This window comes from Castanea sativa, chromosome 8 (genome assembly GCF_040712315.1).
Source record: "Castanea sativa cultivar Marrone di Chiusa Pesio chromosome 8, ASM4071231v1".
Taxonomy (NCBI): Eukaryota; Viridiplantae; Streptophyta; class Magnoliopsida; order Fagales; family Fagaceae; genus Castanea; species Castanea sativa.
Window position 1 is genome coordinate 51,165,977 of NC_134020.1, and position 24,664 is coordinate 51,190,640.

Sequence of the window (24,664 nt, forward strand, 5' to 3'; positions counted from 1 at the left end):
TTAGTGTCTTTGATGTGCACTGTTGGGTAAGGAAAAAATTAGTTTGTTTAAAAATTTTTAAAGTGCCGAGTTGTTTGTTTCGAGTAAAATTAGTTTATTGGGCTTAATTTTATTTTTTTAAATTTTTTTATTTTAGCTATTGTTAATTTTTATTGCTAGCTAATTTTCTAAGCTTGTATATTTTGTTTTAGATTTTAGATCTATACATTTTTATAGCCTTTAGCATGATGAACATGCTGGAGTTACAAAAGTTTTTATAAATTGATGATGTAGTTAGTGGTTATTGTTATGTAAAAAAGTTATGTAAATGGGAGTTCCAGATCCGAACCAATAAGAATTTGCTACCTTAACTGTTTGTAAAAATATTTTAGAAAAGTTTGTTACTATAGCATTACTCTCAAAATAATTATTGATTTTATTAAAGAATACAAAGTGTAATTTTATAAAACAAAATTATTAAAATTAATACCTACATATATACTAATAATTTTTTAAAAAAAATTTAGGGGGGCCATAGCCCCCATGGTCCAAGAGTGGCTCCATCATTGGTGATGTGTATATAATAAAAAAATGTGTGACTATCATTATTCATTATTTAAACTTACAATAACCATCACTGATTTGATTATATATGATCAAAGTCGACGATTAAACCCTACAAAAATCTTAATTCACTTTGTATAACAGATTTTCTAATTGAACTATTAACTACATAACCATTTACCTCTAACTCCCAAAAAAAAAACTACTATATAACCTAACTTATCCCAATCAAGTGAACTATTTAGGGTATTGCACCTAATGCAATAACTTAAAATTGAGAATTGAAAAAAATAATTTTCAATATTAACTATTAAATAAAAAAAGAGTGAGAAAAAGTATAAAAAAGTAAGTTAAAAAATAATAGTAAAAAATGTGTGACTATCATTAATCATTATTTAAACTCACAATAACCACCTCTAATATAATTATATATGATCAAAGTCAACTATTAAACCCTATATAAATTAATCTTAATTCACTTTGTCAACTAGTTACCTAATTGAACTATTAATTAACTTAACTTGTCTAGATCAAGCAAACTCCTTAGGGTATTACACCTAATGCAATAGCTTGAAATTGAGAATTGAAAAAAAAAAATCTACCTTAACTATTAAATAAAAAAGAGTGAAAAAAGTATTAAAAAAAAAGTTAAAGTTTAAAAATAAAAGTAGTAAAAAATGTGTGACTATTATTAATCATTATTTAAATTCACAATAACCACCTATGATATAATTATACATGATCGAAGTCAACTATTAAACCCTACAAAAATTAATCTTAATTCATTTTGTCAACTAGCTACCTAATTGAACTATTAATTAACTACATAACTTAATTTGTCCGAATCAAGCGAACTCTTTAGGGTATTGTGCCTGATGCAATAGCTTAAAATTGAGAGTCGAAACAAAAAATTCCAATCTTAACAATTGTATAAAAAAGGAGTGAGAAAAAAAAATGTTCAAAAATAAAAAAGTAGTAAAAATATTTTGTGATGAGTAAAGAGGGGTAAATAGTAAATACCACTGCCGCCGACTTCAGAAAGAATTTCCAATTCCGAGCTGGAGACGTACGTAGTATATGCATGTATATATAATAATATGAGCAAATTAAACCCTACCATTCTAACACTATATTCATTACTATACTTTCACAGTTTCTACTTCTTCTTCTTCTATTCTTTGAGTGAATCATTACTCTCTGCAATCAAACCCCACCCCTTTATTTACATCCTTTTTATTCATACTTGAGAAAAATTCATTACCATTGAATATATATATATGGAGAATAAATTTACGTGTACAAGTTCTGAATTTATGGATGAACCATATATCAGATTTCGTCCTCATAAAAGAGAACTGATCAAATTTTATCTTCTCTACAAGATCATCGGCAAACCCATTGGTTACACTAATCCAGTGATTGATTGTGATGTGTATGGTGACCCAAAGATTTGGAGAAGACACTTTGAAAGAACTGGAATGCAAACTCTTTATTTTTACACTAAACTTAAGGGTAGAAACAAAGGGAAAAGAGTGGAGAGAGCCACGGAGTTTGGCACCTGGAAAGCTCAAAGCGATGTCAAAGTTTATGATCTTGATGATGATGAAGAACGAGAACGTGTTGTTTACAACAAAAGACAATGTCCACATATTGGGTCTAAGAGAAGCTTCAGCTTTGTTGCAAGAAAAGGGTTTGATGCCAATGGTAGATGGACCATGCACGAGTACAGACTCGATGGAATCTTCAAAATCATACGCAATGATGTAAGTTTTTTTTTTTTTTTTTTAAATTGTTTTGATTTTCTTTATACTGTTTCTTGATTCTTTTTTCTTCCCTTTTATTGTTATAAGTAGTTTTTTTAAAAAAAAATTGTTTTTGTCTTTCAACATGTTATATATTAATTTTCTTTATAGAATTATAGCACTGTTTCTTTATTTTTTTGTTTCTTCTTCTTATTATTATTGGTAAGTTTTATTTTTTTTATTTTTTTAACGCGTTCTGTTTATAGTTGATATTTGAATGTTTTCTGATTTTTTTCTTTTATTTTTTATTATTATTAATCGGAGATTATATATAGGGTTCTATTATTATAATTAGTATATCATTTTTTTCCTGTTTCCAACTTTACTTGCTAGGAAATAGCATCATGATAAAATCTTTTATATTGAAGTATAAAATATATCTTGTTGTTTCTGTATTATTTGTTTGAAAATTAGTTCTTCAAAATAAAAAATTGTTTGGAAATTAAATTGAAGTATACATACATACATACATATATATATATACATATATATATATATATAGAACAATTTGGTTAATTCTCATCCACAGTCAATATTTTGTCGTTTATTATATTAACTGTTTGTTTCTAAATGCTTTTTTTTTTTCATTGAATTGCAGGAAGAGTATGTCCTCTGCCAGATTAATAAAGTGGAAAAACAAGGAAGGAATACTAGAGAAAATTCACTCAAGAAAGAAGAAACTTCTCAGACAGGGTCTACCTCTGAGAATTTCGAGTGTCCTCAACCTGTCAATATTTACAATCCATCTCAAAGTTCTCAAGATGAAGGGGCACAATACTCGGACAGAAGTCCACTCTGGTCTGAAATTAGGTGGTGAATGCATTTGAAGAGATCATTTGGATATTAATTCATTCTTAAGACAGTAGTTTAAAAGCTGTTCTTGAATATGTGTAATCCTTTGGTGTAATTCATTGTTTGGTTTTGTATTTTTGGGATAAAGTAACTGGGCAAACTTTAATCACAGAGATATATAATATCTTTATATTTTTAGATGTATGCAAGCCGTACATCACTCTTATTTCATTCACTCCCTTGATCTTTTTGTTTAGCTCTCTTGTTTTTATAATGTTAAAACAATATTATTAATAATCGCCAATCGGTGGTGATTGAAGTTTCCATCCCCTCATCAATGGCTATGCTTCATAGCTACCCTGTATCCAAACTTGCTTTTGTTGTTGCTGGTTATGTCTTTGTTAAGGGTAATTTGTCAACTGCAGGTGCAAATTTTTATAGATGTGATGCATTTAACTCCTTCATTAAGTATAAATCTGAATGGTCCTCCATGCTCATGGACCTATGCAGCTATACTCATGCTTATGGTCCTGGTTGAGCCATGTTGCATGCCACTCTATATAAAGATTATCTCCATGCTCATAACTCTTTACATGGACCTATATTATTATATATTGTCTTAACAGCACCTTCACCTTTTTTTTTTAAAAGCATCTTCACATGCATCCAAAACAGAAGTTTGGTCCCAAAAGATTATTTTTCCAATTATCCCTCTAAACTATTATATCCAGAAGGTACTGTATTTCTACAAATATATAGAGCCAACAGCAATATGATCACTAAAAAAAAGACAGAAATGCTCCTATATATACTAGCAAATTCCATATCTCCCAAGCTTTAGGTTTAAAATGCGAAGCATCTTCTCACCAAATTGCAGATATATTTGAACGACTAACTCACATATCCTGCATTCAACCTACAAGAAGCAGCAAAAAACAAAGACATGAGATATAATACATTCCCACTCCACCAAACAAAAAAAAAAAAAAGGCTGTATGAAATCAACTAAAACAATGATATACGAGGAAAAGAATAACTAAAATAAATAGAAGCGAATTTACAATATTAAATCATTGCAGAGGGAATTGAAATGTCCAACTACGCAGAAATGAGAAGGGACAAGTTCACATGTTCAGACCAAATCCGATCACATTTCTGCAATAAGAATTCGGTTCAACTTCAATCCAAATTGAAAGATTTGTCATTTCAAACACTAAGGTCTACTTATTGTTAGAAATTTTGAGAACGAAAAAGCAATAGTGTAACAAATTAAATGATGGAATCAAAATGTGAAAACTTAACGGTGATCAAGAATTAGTCAATTTAAAACTGCATGGCACTCACTATGTCCATCTCTTTTGAGGAGTTGCATCCTTAGATCCAGCTAGGTGTCGCCTCTTACTCTTTCTTGAGTCCCCACCAGCTAACTGCTTTTGCCTTGAAGAAGACATTGCATCAGATTTCCAATTTGTAGATATTTCTTTAAGCGGACTCACTGATCGAGATTTTGAGCGCCAATCAGTTGGTCTCACAATGGAACCCGAAGGTTTTGCTGGCACTGACATCTGATTTCTTGTAGAAGCACAGTTGCTATTCTTAACAGAAATTTCTTCAGTTTTAGCAACACGAGCATGTGACCGGTTTGCAGAGGAGCAATCTGAATCAGAAGATGAAGGGCTAGTAGTACTATCCATATCATAAAGGAGATTATCTGTCATGCATGGAAGTTTCTCACTGGTTGAGTCTGAGGCAGAGAACGAAGATCTCCGAAGCCTTGTGAAGTGAACCACCTGTATTTAATATATTTTAGTTATAAAATTCAAAACATCATGATCAAATTCTTTTTTTGATAGGTAATACATCATGATCAAATTCTTTTAGACACAATATCAATTACATTGTAACCCAACAAGTAAACATTGGAAAAAAGTTTTTGTAAATAGATCATTTATTGCCTACATTTCCAACTAACACCATATTCTTCTTTTTCAAATATGCAAAGCTTTTCCTCATTGAATTTCACACGGTAGTACCATTGGTATGGATATCCTTTTTAAATTATAAAAGGTGATAATTCCATCATTTAACATAGAAGGGCAGTGCATAATGTGACTATATCATTACAAACAACAAAAAGCAAGGAAGTCCAATAATAAGAAAAGGAATGGGGAAGAGAGGAGGGGGCACGGTTGGGGGGTGGGGTGGTTGCAAAGATTACTTGCACTCTATGTACTCTATTTACTGTAATTATGCCATCTCTAAACTGTACAGCCACCAGATTGTGACCACTTTCTTCTTACCTTTTGTTCTAGGACCACCATGTCCTTCTTCAGTCTTGTGATTATCATGTTCTTCCTACGTATAATTTCTTCTAACTCTGAAATCCTCTGTTATGAAGGAAATAGATTGATCAAATAAAAAGCTTTGTTGAGAACAAAATGCCAAAAGGATTATAAATAGATCATTACCTTTGAACCAGCAACATCAGATGATTGGAGCAAAGTGGATAGCTTCTTTATGGTGGCATCCTTCTCTTCACAGTCCCTCTTGAGGTTGTAAATGTCTTGTTCTACTGCCAATGTGTTCATCTAATATAAATGCACCATAAGGCATTAGAAATACACACAACATATCTCTATAGAACTTAATTATCTTTTTAAACATTTCTTGTTCATTTACCATTTCTCTGATTCTTTGTTAAAAAAATGAAATTGAGTATTTACTTAATCCATTGCCAGTCTATTCTGTGTATGACAGTAAAAATTAGGATTCACTTTTTAATCAAAGACCTATATGAAGGTATTTTGAGACAGTATTGGTAGAAAATTTACACAACCAAAAGGATCATCCGATAGCAATATCCCAATCATCAACTAAAATCAAATCAATGTGTAATGTTGCAAGCACAAGATGATCGAAAGGCAACTATTTGAAAGAAAAAAAAAAAAACACTTTTAGAAATAGTGCAGAATACAAATAAATAGCTAAGGTAATCTCCAATCATCCTCAACAATTAATAACAGAAAAAAAAAAAAAAAAATCCTGTCCAGCTCAGAAAAATTAATTCCCTGCATTTTATATTATCGCCTCAACTTATAGATTGATTTCATAACTATGTCCTGGTCCATGGTGATTTTCTGCCAAATAGGTTATGCTAATGCATACTATTCCTAAGAGAGTAAAGCCCATAAGTTCTTTTTAAGATTGCATCAACAAGATATGTGCTGCAGGGGTGTTAAATAAGGAGCACCAAGGAACATGTTATTTAAAATGGAGTACACACCAACATCTCAAGAATATTGAACAGAGCTAAAGAGGGTGATTTAATTGAACAGACAAGTAAACAGGGTTTATATATTTACCAAGAAGAAAAAAAAAAACCAATGTTCTTCAACTTCACCACCCTCCCCAACCATAATCATATAAAGTGCTAAGGTCAATTCCTGTTATAAAGGAATTAAAAATTTCCTATTGAAATATACTTGTCTCACTGTCTCTCTCTTCATAAAATTCAAAAGGAAGTGCATGAACAAGAAAAACAATGCACATTCAGTACCCTAACTCAAGAACCTCTTCTATTAAAAAAAAAAAATCTAAATCACAAGAACTAACTTATGTGATCATTAATTGCAAAATCAGATGTCTATTGAACTTTTTTTTTTGGATAAGTCAATGTCTATTGAACATTAAATATGAGATTGTTTCTATATTTACAAATCACTATAATCAATAATGCTTCTCACCCTCCACATTACCTGAATGTCAGCAGCAGATGTGACACTTGAAGCCCAATCTGACAAATCAGACATCCGACGCTCTTCTGGTTCAGCGTCATTTGAGAATGACATTTTATATCGAATTATCTCATCCCCAGTTGAAGATTTCCTTAGAGAGTTACCCTGAAACCGAACTTAAGAAAATAACTAAGGGAATTGAAGACATTTAACAGGGACACTGCAAAACTGTTAAAAAATGAACTCTTACCTCCAAGTCACGATGTTGATCACAAAGCCAACAGCCGCAATCAACGAATTTAACTGCATCAGAGCCAAATGCTTCTTTACATGGTGATCCTGCCCTCTTGATGAATGTAGTTTCAACCCCACCATCTGAGTGGTCCCTAACAATATCAACCTGCTCACACATTTTGTCAAGCTTCTGTTGCACGCTTGAAAGCCCATGATTCTGAAGAATAATTCAGAACAAAACAATTATTAAAAAAAAAAAAAGAAGCTTAAATCAAATTAGTCATTACAACTTTCTAAGTGGTTTTCCTTAACAATATTAACCTGCTCTCCCTGATTGCCAATCTTGCACAGATTGTCAAGCTTTTGTTGCATGCTTGAAAGCACCTGATCCTGAAGAATAATTTGAAGAAAAAAAAAATCACTTTTTATTGATTTTGATTCTAGAAGAATATTCAAAATTCAAAGTATCAAACTACTGAAACTATTCTGAAAACTTGCTATTCTATACCCCCAAATAAATAAAACAAAATTTTCTAAATGTTATATTCAAAAGCAGAATTAGACCCAATTATTCAATGAAAATCACAGAATCAAACCAACCCCAGAAGGAAATCAGTAAACCAAAAGGCCCTAATGAAGAAACTCAAGCATAAACTACAAATTACACTAAAATTAAACATTACCAGAATCTAAACCCTATTATTTATGCAACCAAAGCATAAACCCAACATTAAAATATGATTAGTAAACAAACCCAGTTATTAATTACAAGCAGAACAACGAAAATGAGCTTAAAAAATTAGGCCTTTAAAGCAAAAGCAAAACGCTTTTAAATAAAAAAACAAACACAAACTAATAATTACAATATAAAAGTAAAATTAAACAAACCCTAAAATTAAGTCATGCATTAAATTGAAGAGAGAGAGAGAGAGAAACCCTGAGTTCGACAGCTTCTGTGAGCTGCCAAATGAGCCGGTTCTTCTTCGACTCGGCGACGGCGACGCCGATCACGGCAACGATGAGGAACCTCTGGAGAGGAGTGAAGAGTTCCCAAGCCACGGCTTCGGCTCGGCTCAAGCCGACAGTCTTAGCCGAGCTGGCTTCCTCGGCGTTGACGAGCCGCCCCTGGAGTGACACCCATGCGAGCCGCTTAGCCGAGATGATCGGACGGCTCGGCTGAGAGAAGTTACTCGACAGCCGACGCGCAGAAGGAGTCGAAGAAAACTGCGCCAGAGAAACAAGAGCCGCGCCGCCGGTTTCGAAGCCGAGTTCGGTATCGGCTTCTTGTTCTTCTTCTTTATTCATCGCTGGTTTTTAAATGTGAATGTGAGTGAGAGAGAGAGAGAGAGAGAGAGAGAGAGATTTTGGGAGCGTGATTGAAGCTATTATATATCGTTTTATTGAATTTGAAAGGTCGTTTTGGTTTTGGGTTTTTTTTGGGTGATAGTAATAAATTTTTGAAGTTGTACTTACTATTTTTATGTATTTGTTTGTGTGTGTATCTGTGTTTTTAGTATTTTGAAAATTTTTTTGAACTTTGGATTTTGAGAGGGAAAGGTTTAAAAGCACAACGACAAAATATGGAAGATGAACGTTATATGGACTTTTGACATGTTGTAAACCTTTGAACGTTAGGTTTTGTTTGTCTCTAGTTCTTTACACTTTTTTTTTCTTGCTTAATTCATGTAAAGTTTTGACCAGTTGATTAACAAATTTGGAGTTAAATTCCCCGATTGGTGTTTTAGTCTGATCGTAAAAAGTTATTATCAAGAGCGAATACCATTAATTAAAACTATTTCAAATAAAAAATCTTGTATTTGTGAGAATTTAGATTATATTGAAAGAGAGAAAGATGATTTGAAAGTGTGCTAAAAAAATCGAAGAAATAATATTTTAATGAAATGTAGTGTAAAATAGACAATTTGTCGTGGGTGTTTTTGAAAATTAGTCGTGCAAAATTGAAAAATTAGACCTAAATTTTTGCATGAACTTATTATGTAAATGCTTTATTCTTTTATAGGGTGTTAAATTTTGGGGTATATTTGTTGGTTTCCTGAGATTTTGGTGATAATATTTGGTCAAATGGCATATGGTGGTAATTAAATTAGTATTTTTCCAAATTAATGTGTGTATCTGAATGGATTACTAGTATCTCTTATTATTTGGCATGTCTATTAGTGGCATAGATAGTATGATTGGATTCCAATATGAATGGGAATGGCAAGCTATTAATGCCAATATGCCATAAAAGTTGGTTTTAACTTTTAACTGCAACAATTTTCCCCCTGAAAAAAAAAAAAAAAAAAAAAAAAAAAAAAAAATCTGCAACAATTTTCTTATTTTTGTATTTTTAATAGTTAAAAATGAGGGATTTGATTCTTATATGCTTTTCATTAAACACCAGCGAATACCACAATTTTTTAATTACAAGATTTTAGCCAACAACACTTTTTAGAAACTCAAAAAGCATCGATATCAATCAATATATAAACCAAATTTTTGTTGTATTTTGTTTCATAAGAAATCATATTAATAACTGTAAGGACACAATTTGCACTCAGACCCAACCGTGTGAAGGGTGCAGGCCCAAAAAGCCTTATACAATGAAATTTGTAGAGCGTGGGCTTGAAACCTAGGTTTTATGGATGTTGGATAACAAGTATAGTGGGCTAGATTGTCACTACATGCGCAATGAAATGATTATATGACAAAAACTCCTCTCGAATGTAAGTCGAGGATAACTTGTATTCATTTTTCTTCTTTCAACCATAGATTATATTTGAAGGTGATGCGTATAGTCTTTTTCTCTTTATTTTTCCTGATCCCCCTGTTGAATGTCTTTCTTTTCCTTTTATATCATCTTCCTTCTTCCTACCATCTTCCACGTATGAATTAGATCACCAATCTATATACTTGTCTCATCTACCGCCTTCTTGAAGTCTTCAAACAATAGCTATAACAATGCTCTCCACTGTTCAAAGGTCATTTCCTCATTAATGCGGTCAGAGAGGTAGGTGCAGAGTCTTTAATGCGGTGGTAACAGCTTTTTCTAAGATATTTCTTATTCACTCCTTCTCCCTGTGCTCATGTGGAACATATCCTCCCTCATCAGACCTTCTAGAATTACCTTATATACATCAAGGTGTATGGTACAACCTTTACTTCATAGAGCCGATTAGATCTCCCTTCTCGGATCATTTCCACTAACTTCTTTTATAATAATTTGCTTGTAGGCTTTTATATCAAGTATAGTTATTATCACTAAGACCTTCTCAGACGAGTTAATATCCTCGGACCAAGCCCAAGGCCCACAAACATATTCTGACTCTTCTGTCCCCACAATAACTATTATAATTTTCAGCTTTTATATTAAACAAATAAAGATAGAGGAAATATAGTATTTTGTGGAGTCTCATAACTATGCTTCAAATCCAGTACTTGGCATCTTTTATTGTGTTGTGTTTGGATGAGGAATTTTGAAGTGTGATTTTTCATTCAAAATTGAATTCTTCTTGTTTGGATTGACAAAATCGTTTATTAAAAATTCCTTTATTTACTATATTTTTCTCTTGACATAAAAATGTCTAGATTTAAGTTGTTATTACCAATTCGGAATATAATTTGGTACAATCCTTAAAGTTCAAACTTTGTCATATTTTGTTAATTTTCATATAAAGTAAGGAATTTTTTTTTAAAATTCTTAGATCGACAAATAACCTTATTAAATTAACAAATTCATTGATTTTAAGTGCTAGTTTCCGAAAGTTTTTTTTTTTTTTTTTTTAAATGCTAGTTTTTGGGCAAACATTTTTCATAATAACTCATCTAAAAGGCACTTTTTGCCCAATAATGCATTTTTTATCAATTTATTTTGTCAAACAGGATTGTTTCAAACTTATATCAACAAACATAACCTTATTAAAACACCGCATCAGCAAATGTGGTGAGCAGTCGAGTTTTAAACGAGGCTATATTTTTTACATAAGTTTGAAACGGCCCTGTTTGGAAAAGTATTAGGCCGAACAGTATTATTTGGCGAAAAGCGCCCACCCAAAACATGTTTTGGGGGTCCATTTTATACTTTAAAACAAATTGTCCTTTAAACACAGGAACTCAACCCAGGAAACCTGGCCCAAGCTGAAGTTCAATATCTTTGTATAGGAAACACTTTCCTTCGGCCTCGTCCGGCCCAAATCCAATCTAGATTTAGTTGAGAACCACGAATTATAACTTGCCCAGTTTGAATTGAACCCCTCATAGAGATATAGGGAAAATCTCTAAATTTTGGTTATAGTTACTTAGGTATTGTAATTTAAATTTTCTAATTAAAATCAACTATATGATTGTATTGACCAATAATATATCAAATATATCATTATCCTTTTTAAGGATAGTTAGATTCAACCATATAGTTTCATTGGTTTATGCAACCGCAAGGGGTGTGCGTTGATTGGATTGGGTGGGTAAAAGACAATATTTTTAACCAATCCACCAATGACGAGTTGGGAAAATTTCCAATTCGCTGCAACCTATCAATCTATGAATTTGGTTGATCGATTAAAATTTTTAATGGTTTCAACTCGGCAAGTTGAGTAGGTTGGGCAAGTTAACAAATGCAATTAGCTAAATAAAATTATTTCAATTAAATTGGATAATAGTTTCCTCCCTCAAATAAAAAAAGGAAAGAAAAAATTTCAATTTTTATTAAAAATAATCACAAATTCTACATTATTTTAATTGACTTTACTAAATTTCCACTTTGTACCTTATTTTAGTGATGTAAAAATAAATGAAAGAAATTCAAAATATTAATATTTGCTATATTTATAAAATGTCTACTGCGTTTATGAACTATATTTTGAGACATTTTAAAAGGAAATGTCTTTCATCTTTTTTGTTTCTTACCCTTTTTAATTGATAATTGTAGTAAGGTCAGCTTTCGGTAATACTAATGGCAAAGATAATTAGAGTCTATGGGAAGAACAGGCAATACCATATAACTACAAGACTCTTGATATATTACATATTTTATTTTATAAATTCTACACATATTACATATTTATATATATATATATATATATATATACACATTAATAAATACACTACAACAAACTAGACCTATGGTGACGAACACTTTTCATCACTAAATACCCTTATTTCGTCACCTACGACATATGGTAACGAAACATAATTCGTCTCATAATCTCGGTCATAGAAAGTCGTGGTGACGAAAATTTTTGTTCCTAAATTGTTTTAATTTTTTTATAAAAAAAATTATAGGTGACGTAAAAAATTTCATCACCTAATATTTTCCTCACTAAACATTATGTTTAGAGACGAAATAAATTTGTCACAAATTATTTTTAATTATTAATTATTTTTATTTCACCATATTCTGTGACGAAATATTTCGTCACTAATTGTATTTTTGTATTTTTAATTTTCCAATTTTAATGGATTCGGTGATGAATTATTTCATCACCGATTTTTGTGTACACTTAGGCTTGGTTTGGATAGCTGAACGCATCTAGCATTCAGCGTTTCCAGCCTCTTTTCTTCTTATTTTTTCTTTTTTTTTTTTCTTTCTTCCTGCACAGGTTTTAACCAGCGACAAGAGCACTGTTCATTACTGTGTTGTACTGTTCATGCACTGTTCATGAACAGTACCAGCACTTTTCAATTTTTTTATGTTTAAAATGGGACCCATAGTACTATTCACACATTTAAAAATTATTTTGCTACAGTATTTTCAGTTTTCAGTTTTCAGCTTTCAGCTGTATCCAAACGGACCCTTAGAGTTCAACCTGTTAGTGACAAAACATTTTTTCACCAATTACATTATCCTGTTCTTTCCATTAAATTGCCATTACATTACACATTAAACCTGTTTATTTCCAATCACATTCATAAATAACTCATTCATACATTCTTTTCCAACCACATTAAAAAACAAATCATCTATACAATCTAAAAAGTAAATAAAAAAGTGTTATAATATTAAACCCATTAAAGTAAGTTGTTTACAAAATAATTACAACAATATATATAAATGAGATATGTCTCTCATACATTACAAAAACAAAAATGGGTTCAAGTAGCACCACAAAAAAATGTATTCTTGTCACCAATCTTATATCTGCACAAATATAAAAAAAATAAAAATCAATACCGTCAAGCACAAACATTAATTAAGTAAATAATATAAGATACATTTTTAGCAATGCATTAAAAGTAATAACACCCTTGCATATAAGTCACAACAACTTATAAAGCAAAGATATATTTTCAAGTATTGTGTAATGCACACTTACACCTAGTTCTCTAACTGTGAGTCCTATTGGTGGGTCTAAGTTTGTACATTTTTATATTGGGCCAACAAGTTTCTCATCAAAAGCCACGTTGTAAGATCTATATCCGCTGCTTAAAAAAACAATGGACCCAATATGTTAAACATACCCAAGTTTTGAATTGGCTTAACTACCACATTGGTACCTTAAAAGATTTCAGTCGTGCCACTGCCCCAACGATTTGATACACTAAAATCATCCAAAAAATTAATGTCTAGGAAACATTCATACTTTGACAATATCATGCTAATCTATTTGAGAAATTTGCAGCATAAAAAAAAAAAAATTAAACTTTCATTCTTCTCATGTCTCTGTACTTGCATCACAACCCTTTTTACCAAATATTCGCCCTACAAGAACCCATGTTGGACCAATGTAGTAATTATAGATTGTGAAAGATCAAGAAAACTTATTAAAATAAAGCATATTGTTACAAATTCAAAACTGATCCACACTTGTTATAACCAAAGCAAAGTAAATTTTCATATTCATGTGACCCTACAGATTAGATTTCCTAATCAGATTTTACTACGGATAATATCAAGCACTAACTAGGCACTAATCAAGCTCTAACATGGATCCAGGTTAAGATCTGAATAAAGGTTAAAAACAAAGTTTGCTACAAGTACATCTTATGCCCTTTGATACTTTGATCATTAACATAACATATCAAAAATGTCAAGATTACAACATGATAAACTTGAACATAATCACCCCATGATTATTATGGGCAAGGGAATGATCAAGATAGTGGAACTGAATATCATCACCATATTATGTGATATTATGGGTCCGTTTGGATAGAATTTATTGCTAAAAACTGAAAACTAAAAATACTGTAGTAAAATAATTTTTAAATGTGTGAATAGTACTGCGGGACCCATTTTTAATAAAAAAACTGTTGAAAAAATATGTGAATAGTGCGCACACAGTACGCGCACTGCGCATTTTGTCCCCTGCAAAAAAGAAAAAAAAAAAAAAAAGAGCTGAAAATGCAAAAAACTCAAAACGCAAAACGCAACCTTTTAATCCAAACGGATACTATGTGCTGGTTTGGATCCAGCTTATTAGTGCTGCGTCTGCGTTTTGCTTTTTTTTTTATTTTACCCAGCCGCAAGATTGGACTTTTCAGCCATGAACAGTGCACAAATGCACTGTTCATGGGTCCCACAAATTTTACTTTTCAGCAACTTTTTCATTAAAAATGGATCCCACGGTACTATTCACACATTTAAAAATTATTTTGCTACAGTGTTTTCAGTTTTCAATTTCAGCAAAATAAGTTCTATCAAAACGGACCCTATATATCTCATTGACTTTAGTGAATGACATTGAAATATTAGATAAAAAAAAATTTATAAGCTGATTCAAAGAAAATAAACAATAATTGAAAAAGAAAAGAAATATATAAATACTAGTTATACCTCAGTAATAATTTGCCTAGTCAACTAGCAAAGACCGTTCACATTGTGCACCCGGTGACAAAAATTCAAAACCTTGACTATCTCTACTCTTTTTTTATAAAAAATAAAATTTATAAACTTCCACCAAAACGTCAGTCATATGAACCATGTGCTTCAATCCGTAGTAGATATGGACTAAGCATGGTGATGCTCTCTAGATTTTTGCAAAAATTGTTGATTCAACCACAGCATAATATTCAAGCAAAAAAAAAAAAAAAAATGCAGCATAATATTGGGATGAATATCTTGAAGAACAAATTTGTTTTATATCACAACCCAAGAAACATGGACAAGCAAGATATGAAATAGGTCGACATGATGATTCATGAAAAAAGTAAGATAGGACATGGTGGAATTATGACAATTACTTAATATTTTTTTGATATATTTTATTAATTATAAACATATTTTACTACAAGAACTTTGGGTAACATGTGTGCGTGTGTGTGGGTGTCCATGTTTATTTTTATTAATTACTACTCGTGTATATGAAAATAGCCTTGTAAATTCATAAGTGGACAATAAATAAAAATTAATTATAGTTTTTCAAATTACTTATTACAAGCTACTCAAAATTTCAAGGTCTATCTAGATTTTCCAAAGCATATGCATTTCTGGATATTCTCAACAATGCAACTTCTAACTTGCAACTGAAATATCTGCATTTACATGATATAACTATTAGAGCTTGAAAAAAAAAAAAATTAATGGTTTCAACTCGGCAAGTTGAGCGGGTTGAGCGAGTTGACAAATGCAATTAGCTAAATAAAATTATTTTAATTAAATTGGACCCTAAAAAAAAGGAAAGAATAAACGAAGAAAATTCAAAATATTAATACTAACTGTATTTATAAAATGTCTACTATATTTATGAACTATATTTTGAGACATTTTAACAAGAAATGTCTTTCTTCCCAAAAAAAAAAAACAAGAAATGTCTTTCATCTTTTCTGTTTCGTACCCCTTTTAATTGATAATTATAGTGAGTCAGCTTTTGGTAACACTAATGGCAAAGGGAATTAGAATCTATGGGAAAATCAGACAATACCATATAACCATATAACTACAAGACTCTTGACATATTACATATTTTATTTTATAAATTCTACGCATATTTATATATATACACGTTAATACATACAACTGTTATCTGTATAATATAATTATTAAATATTGTCATCCCCTTGTAAAAAACTATATTTCAATAAACAAGTATTTTGTTTTTTTACAAAGGAAAAGTATTATTATTAATTTTTTGCCTAAAAGTATTAGGCATGTGTCAAAAGATTTTTTTTTTTTGGTTGAAAAGAAAAATGAAAGGAAAATAAGAAATTGAATCAAAGATAATTGGTCAAAATAAAAAATTTGAAACATAAAGAAGCAAAATAAAAATAAACTCAAACCAAATTTTAGAGGCTAAAAGTGTACTTTAATTATGTGAAAACTATATTACTTTATTAGATTATTATGCCTAATTTTTAGTGAATTTCATGGTTCAAAGAATTAATCTAATAATATTTATAATTCACTAGCCTATGGCCACAACAAAAGTTACAATATTTATGCTAAATCATTAATTATAGGTCAAAAATAAAATAAATTGAGTAATGCTGCCGACACAAACTATTTTACAACATTTTTATAACTTGTTGATGTGACCAACTTTTTATTGGTTTGATTTAGGCTCACTATTAACATCACTTTTTTATTTACTAATAACTACTCACCACATCACTTGCTTGTAAATTTTTTTGTAAAAATATTTGTATCTTTAGCATTACTCAAAGAAATTATACTACGCCGTGACCTGCCACAACTCAAAACGAAGATGTTCTGAAAATGTTCTGAAATTTTTTTGTGTCCTTAGACTTCGTCAAGTTCTTGTAGAATTTAGGCAAATTTGTGATTAATTTTCTTTAGTGGTAGCCATCAAAAAGAGAATTCTTTAGTGGTTGGAAGGTCCATATCTTATAACAGAACTTTGCATCTCTATCCTGTAATATATCTTTTTTATAATAATTTTCTATATTCTAAAATCTAGTAGTTTCCTTAAAAAGAAATGAAAAATTCTAGTAGTTTCGTTATGTGCATGAAATTAAAAGTCTTTCGTTACTTGTTCAAGGGGTATGCTTGAGATGGTAAGAGTTTTAACATGAAAATTCAATGACAACTATAAATACAAAGGAACTTGGACATTTTTGAACAAAATTTCTAGGATAAAAAAGCCAACTAAGAATATAACTTTTAAATCTTAAGGGTTGGTTAAGTGGTTTCTAAGGTCTTATGATATTCATGAGATCTTGGGTTTGAAACCATTGCACACACCCGAGCAAATAGTCAGATACTCGAAGAAGTTTGAATATCTTTATTTGTAAAAAAGTAATAATAATATAGAATATAACTTTCAGAATTGTTTTTATTTTTTATTTTTTTTATTTTATTTTTTATATAAGATAGAATTTCTACTCTAGTCTAATCTAAGTGTATATGTGTGTGAAACTCCCTTTTGAAGACTTGAACCCCAACCCTTGCCCCCAACACCCCACAAGCATTTATACTTGTAGAATGACCACCGCACCAAGGGTGCGTGGTGTAACTTTCAAAATTGTTATATTTACCATATAATAGAAAGATATTTAATACAAAAATTAAATGTGAAAAATCATGTTTATGCCCTACTATTTTAGAATTCTATCTAGATAATGTGAATGCTAAAGCATGTGTACTCCCTACGTTTGCTTAGTATGGAAACAAAATATATCATTATGTATTGTTTGTGATAATATAAATTGTGACATTTGAAAGCTTGAACCATGAATATTACCACATATGTTGAAGCCTATATAAAATTATAAATCCAAAATATACAACCAATTATTTCTTGCATGTTCAAAAGCAAAAGAGAAAAAAGATGGTGTACAATGTTTCGTTCCTTGACCATGTGATCAGGATGGTAGGTGGTCTTCTAAGACTATATTGGAGGGTATTTGTGGACAAGGGTTTTTGTCTCAATGTTAATTTTCTTATGTAAATTAAATTATAGGACCACCTAAGCGTCTAATTCCATTGGGAAAATGAAAAACAATCATTTTGAATTTCCAACCTTATTAAGTTCCGAAAACACAAACTTTTCAGCTAACAATATAACCTGCACCTATGTTTAATTAATAGATTTATAGATCCTAAATTGTCATGTTAACAATTTCGAAACAAAAACTAATTCAACTTTAAATTAGCTCCAAATCAACCCCAAATAATAAAGATATCAGATTTGAGCCTACGAATAAAACCAAAAAAAAAAAAAAAAACAGTTTCACATATTAACCAACAACCAAATCTAGAATAGAAATTGCAACAAAGCACTCCAATATTTCAAGGCTTGGACTGCCGGTAATTGGTATTTCACTAAACTAAAATATACGGTCAAGATTAAAACCATTGAAACTGATGGTCAAGATTAATTTGCATGAGTAGCATACCCACCAATAGAACAGTTCAAAACTGTCAACCAAAAAATCATATTCAATATATCTCAGTCCATTTTTTTTTAATTCTGCTTTAAAACTGGTGTATGTTCAACATTGACTAAGGTAATCTCCAAGACTCCAACCATCGTCAATAATAAATAACAGAAAAAAGGTCCTGCCCAGCACAAAAAAGTTAATTCCCATGTCATATTTTATTAAATCAGCTCATAGATTGATTCATAAAAATTTCTTGGTGCATGGTCAAGAATATAAATTATTCTCCGCCAAATAGGTTGTGTCAAGGCATACTATTTGAAGGTCCTAAGCAAAGCCCATAAGGTCTTCTTAAGATTGCGACCACAAGATTCATGATGCAAGGGTGTCAATAAGGAGCACCGAGGAACATGTTATACACACACCACCATCTCAAGAATATTGAAGAAAAACGCAAAAGAGGATAATTTACTAGAACAGACAAGTAAACACGGTTTTATGTGCTTATCAAGGAAGGTCAAAATTGTAGTTCAACTGGTTGACACCTCCTGATGCTTGTAAGTACCTTATCCTAAAGAATAATTTGAAAAAAAAATTAAATTAAATCAAACTAGTCATTGTAACCTTTTTCGTATAAATGACACTCACCAAATTGAAAGAATTCTTTGAAGCCAAGGATTATTTATTATTTTAATCAATTTTTAGTGATTTGGATTCTAGAAGAATATTTAAAATTTCTAAGTATCAAGCTATAGAAACTATTCTGAAAATTTGCTATTCTATATGCCCAAAAAGAAAAATGTTACTGAATTCTAACATTTTTGCTTAAGGATATATTCAAAATCAGAATTAGATCCAAATATTCAATGAAAATCACAACAGTAATCCAACCCCAGTAGGAAATAAGTAAACCAAAAGGCCCTAATGAAGAAATTCAAGCATAAACTTTAAATTGGGCATGAAATTAGAGTTTGATGTAGTAACGGACTGATGTGGTTGCTCTAAAAGAGCTAAATTTTAGCACCACCAATGTTAATACTCGGAGTAGGAATTTACTCCTTCAATTAAAGCTTTATCCGTACATTTTTCTTCTATAAATAAGTAGTGTAAGAGGCATTGTTATAGTGTGATAGAAACTGTAAAAATACTGAGAGACAGATAACAAAAAGAGATATGCATGTGTATAATATGATGTCACAGATGACCAAAAAAGAAAAGAAGAAGAAGAAGAAGCAAACTGTTCTCTAAACACAGGGACGTAGCCTAGCCCAAGCAACCTGGGCCAAGCTGAAGTTCAATATCTTTGAATACCATATACTTTTCTTCGGCCCAGTCCAACCCATATCCAATCCAGATTAGTTGAGAATCACGAATGACTAACAACTGGCCCATTAGAATAGAACCCATAAAAGAGACAGGGAAGATTTATATTTTATAATTACATTTAACCACGTGATTTTATTCTTCTAAAAAAAAATACCACATAATTGTATTGACCAATATATCAAAAATAGTATTATTATTTTAATGAATAATTAAATTAAACCATCTTCTTAATAGAAAATAAAAATAAGGTAAGGTTTAACACTAAAGAAACTATAATAAAGCACTTAGAAATCATCATCAATTCAGAGAAAAAAAAATTTAAAATAAAAACACGAACAAAGCTAAGTCATATTATAACCCCCTTTTCTAGTTTCTACAATTTTATTTTATGAAATTTGCAGTAGGCAAATGAATGTCTATGATGTGATATTACGACTCAAAGAACAAGATTGTTTTATATCACAACCTAAGAAACGTGGACAAAAACACGACACGAGATAGGTCAATGTGACAATTACTGAATAAAAAAAGTAAGACACGACATAGTAGAAATATGACAATTAATTAATATTTTTAAATATATTTTATTTATTATAAGTATATTTTATGTCTTTTTTATCCAAAATCAAAGGAATTTATTTTACTTTTTTTTTATTTTTTTTTTTATGTTTTGCCTTCCAATACACAAGAGACATGCATGGAGAAGTATTCCAATACGTTCAAGACATACAATTGGTTAGATTTTTATTTTTATTGTCATATTAGCTCTTCATTCTTGAAATTATAATTCTGTCTCTCAATAAATTGTTACTAATATAATTGTACATATTCCCGTAAAAGAAAATAGTTTACGTATGCCGTGTAGCCTGGGCATGTTTGGTACGTGCAGGGCTGGCCTAAACGTTTTCGAGGCCTCAAAATCTTTATATGGGCTTTTATATTATCATTTAAATAATATTTAACTAGCATTTTAAATAAATTTTTAAAAAAAATTCATTCTTTTAACTTTTTAATATGATTTTTTTTTTGAGAAAATGCTAAAGTTATAACAAATTTTACTGCAAAGTAATGTTGTAACAGATGTGATTAGTGACATGAGGCTTACAAAAATGCTAGAGATATTATAAAATTTACAACATGAGAATGACAAAGATATATCACCAATCACAAAAATTCATTCAAAAATGTATTTAATAGTTTGTTGAAGTCGACCTATCATATTCATTGTCACATCAAATTATAAAAGTTATGCAGTAAAAGTTATAGTATTTTTAACATTTTCCTATTTGAATTACTTGTGATTAGTAAAACCTCTATTTGTAAGACCAATTTATTAAAATTTGTCTTATTTCTACCCCCAGCATTACTTAATTATTTGAATTTTCTTAATAGTGAAAAAAAAAATTCTAAACTAATTTTTTTTTAATATCTCCCAAAAATATTTCAAAAAAAAAAAAAAAAATTTGCCCCCCAAATTTGGGGTCTTTCTCTAGTAGGGGGCCTTAGGCAATGGCCTAAATGGCCTAGGCCTAGGGCCGGGCTTGGGTACGTGATTCCAAACAATCAGTTTTCGGTGTTTAAATACTAAAAACTGTGGTTCTAAAAAAAAACAATGCGTTTGGTAGGAGTGATTTTTTAGGAGTGTTTGAATTATGTTGCTCATTTTAGAAAACCCCTCTTACCAATTTTCAGTTTTCAAACAATGTTGTTCAATGACACTTTTGTAAATATGTTGAAAACCATGGGGCCCACTTGATTAGACAACACATAAAGTTTCCCACCTGATTAGACAACACATAAAGTTTCCTTCTTCAATTCCAACCAGGAGACTCACTTGTCAGCTTAAAAAAAAAAAAAAAAAAACCTCATACACATACACATACCAAACACACAATTATGTTTTATTATACAATGAAACATATTATTTGAAATATGATACTAAACAAATTTTTTACTTTATGAATATTGTAAACACGTGTTTTCGCAACACTTTTTAAACTATAATTTTCACATTATTTTAAACAACGATACTAAAAATCTCGGAGCAAAGGCCGACAATCCAAATACAAAAAATGTCACTAATATATGCGCTTTCAAAATTACTTAAAAAATTTTTTTAAACTGAAATTACACTTTGTTTTTTCACTAAATATAGGTAGGAATTGGGGAACAGAGACGAGAGAAGACCTTTCCATCTAGGCCCCATATTTTTTGTGTCCCCCAAATTGGACAGATTGGGAGCACAATAAAGTAGTTTGTATCTTGAAATTACATTTACCTACTTCTTTCTCTTCTATCTTTCTTTTTCTCTCTTTTACACTGTGTTTGATAATTTAAAAACAGATAGAATGAGTGGGCTATAAAAGAATGAAATGGAAAAAAAAATATAAAGGAATGAAAAAAAAAATATAGACCTTATATAACTCAACTTAACCTGCTCCACTCCTCGTTTGAAGAGGTAATGCGATTTGCTCGATTTATATAATTTAAGCTCTATTTAGTCGGGAGAATTGAAAAGTGAAAGGATATAAAATGTTAGGAGCATAAAAAAAATGAGAAGACATAAACTATTTTAGTTTTTCACCATATGTATTTTGTACCGATGATGAAAAACAGAGATGAAGTCCCTTTATTTTTTATTTTTTGAGAAGAAGTCCCTTTATTTAGTTTCAAAGAAAAATGAGATGATAGAAAAAATAGTTTGTTGGAATTACTATATTGCCATATATATATAGGTAAAGCTGAGAGAAAATTCAATTGGAATTCAATTAAAGTCTAATTTTGTGTCATGTGTCCCATCTAATCTTTTTTTTTATTTTTTTAATTTTGTGCCAAATGAGTTAATTTAGTGTAAAAAACAAGAAGTCAAATATAAATAAATCATAAAACACCTAGTCATATAATTAAAAATAATTCAAATTTATAAGGAATTGTGGGTTCTAGTTAGCTCAAATGGTAAAGTCTCTGTTGGTTGTATAAGAGATCTGATGTTCAATCCCCACCTACACCAAAAACTGATTTGTGTCTTGGTTTGATGATAAAGAAAAAATTATAAGTCATTTATGTAATATATCATGACTATGTACGGTGTAAGTGCACAATTGCACCTGGACCGAAAAACAACTACGGGCTCAGGCCCAATGAGCCTTAAACAATGAAATTTGTAGAGCGTGGGCTTGAAACCTAGGTTAGAAGTACTGAGAACTTGATAACAGACTAAAAGTTACAAACACTTGTAAATAATAAACGATAATTGAAAATAGACCTCCTCGGACGTGAGCTGAGGACTACTTCTGTGTTATTTCTCTTTCTTTCTTTAAAGGTTACAATTCTTAATTTCTTTCTTAGTTCCCGACCCCCATTCCCTTTGGCCTTCACCCCCCTTAAATACTTCCTTCCCTGATACTTTTTGGACAGTGACTAGAAGTTTCAGCCCTACTGTTCAGGGGTCACTTCCCCATTAATGCGGCCAGGGAGGTAGATGCAGAGCCTTTAATGCGGAGGTGGCAGCCTTTGCACTTGATATTTTCTCCAGCACTGGTACATCTAGAAGGTTCAGGGTATCCCCTTTTAACCATTAGTCTTTCCAGAGTTATACCTTGACCTTCATAATGAAGTTTTGAGTTCTATTGGATTTGTCCGCGGAGAAGCTCGTTCTCGGCTGTATCCTCGGCGTATGGGCCAATTCGTAGAGTTTAATTCTGGAGTAGGTCGGCCCTCCATGCTACAGTCCAAAGGCCCATATGCCCACTTGGGTCCTTTTACCCCCCACATACGGTCTATTACTAACTAGATTATATATATAAATATTAAACCATAGTTTATAGAAAATTTAATTAGAATCAAAATTAGATTTTGCTTTTGTTAGCTTTCCATACAAATTAAATTGTTTAGAATTTTGTTATTATTTTTTCTAGCTCTGAACCAGTGAATATACTATTTTTTATACAGTTTCTATTCAAATATTTGTATACGAAGATATTAAATATAACAAACTGTAATTGAGCTGAACGATCTCATGCACCTATCTCCATTTAATTTAAGAGATATTATTTGACCAATTTATTATTTTATTTTGTGTTGTATTTCGTAGACTTTCACAGATAATAACTGTGAATTAATATTGTATATGTAGATTCAATAGTGATTTTCAATATTGTATATGCAGTTTTGGTGTTGGCGTGTGAGTGTATTCTCTTATCTCATCCCCTTCCCCTATATATATATATGTGTGCGCGTGCGCGTGCGCGTGCGCGTGCGCGTATGTGTTTCTCAAAAAAAAAATAGTGATTTTCAAAATTATATACGTAATAGCAATGTAATGAGAAACTTAGCGTCACTAATATCATGAAAATTGAAGAAAAAAGAACTATTTTAGTACCTCCAAATATGCTGGTCAAGCTATGTCCTTTTATATTTAATAACCCAAGTTAATATCAATAGCACCACTACAATTCTTCATTTTCGTATGTGGAAAATTATTGTATATTCCCGGAGTACCATAAATGTGTACTCCTTCCTCTCACATGAATGGTGGGTCCCACTAATTAAATTCATGGTGAGACTCACCATTCATGCGAAAGGAAAGAGTGCGCATTTATAGTACTTTGAGATATATATATATAATGCACAAAAAATTTAGTTGAATGGACTTGAAAGGGAAAATAATAAATGCATATCTTGTTCCTATTTTCACCCGCTCTTCTTTCCAATTTGGGGGATTGAAGTTTGTGGGCCTGAGTGGCAACTCATCCACCCCATTTTCCTTCCCATCCAATAATGAAAAACTCATATTTTCTCTCCCCTGTTACATCCGCTCTCTTGTCACAACAACCAAGTATGATGTTAATTTTCTTAAACATATAATGTATATTATTTACTTTGTTTAATGCATATTTTATTATCATTCCAAAAACATTTGTTACGTTCTTTTTTAGACAGGACACCAACCATGCCTTCTCC

The 24,664-nt window shown here is 30.9% G+C and overlaps 2 protein-coding genes across 2 annotated transcripts; one reads left to right on the forward strand and one right to left on the reverse strand.

The window, feature by feature from the left end:
* Positions 1-1,856: 1,856 nt before the first annotated feature.
* LOC142606507 (NAC domain containing protein 52-like) lies at positions 1,857-3,675 on the forward strand. The gene is made up of 3 exons (XM_075777844.1): positions 1,857-2,306; positions 2,944-3,143; positions 3,492-3,675. Exons 1-3 carry the CDS (start codon positions 1,857-1,859, stop codon positions 3,673-3,675), a joined length of 834 nt encoding a protein of 277 aa, XP_075633959.1.
* A 140-nt stretch (positions 3,676-3,815) lies between these two features.
* LOC142606978 (uncharacterized) lies at positions 3,816-8,508 on the reverse strand. The gene is made up of 8 exons (XM_075778365.1): positions 8,042-8,508; positions 7,427-7,495; positions 7,122-7,322; positions 6,893-7,036; positions 5,606-5,725; positions 5,438-5,524; positions 4,482-4,927; positions 3,816-4,053 (listed from the first exon to the last, which is right to left on the reverse strand). Coding segments are annotated over exons 1-8 (1,437 nt in total). The 5' UTR covers positions 8,411-8,508; the 3' UTR covers positions 3,816-4,052.
* Positions 8,509-24,664: the final 16,156 nt, after the last annotated feature.

Bases quoted from the DNA above. Each gene is read 5' to 3' on its own strand.
- LOC142606978 (XM_075778365.1), bottom strand. From the start codon at position 8,410: ATGAATAAAGAAGAAGAACAAGAAGCCGATACCGAACTCGGCTTCGAA. The intron at 7,496-8,041 runs GTTTCTCTCTCT...ATTATTCTTCAG, and splicing joins CAGAAGCTGTCGAACTCAGG to GATCAGGTGCTTTCAAGCAT. The intron at 7,037-7,121 runs GTAAGAGTTCAT...GTTCGGTTTCAG, and splicing joins ATCAACATCGTGACTTGGAG to GGTAACTCTCTAAGGAAATC.
- LOC142606507 (XM_075777844.1), top strand. From the start codon at position 1,857: ATGGATGAACCATATATCAGATTTCGTCCTCATAAAAGAGAACTGATC. The intron at 2,307-2,943 runs GTAAGTTTTTTT...ATTGAATTGCAG, and splicing joins TCAAAATCATACGCAATGAT to GAAGAGTATGTCCTCTGCCA. The intron at 3,144-3,491 runs GTCTGAAATTAG...TATGCTTCATAG, and splicing joins TCGGACAGAAGTCCACTCTG to CTACCCTGTATCCAAACTTG.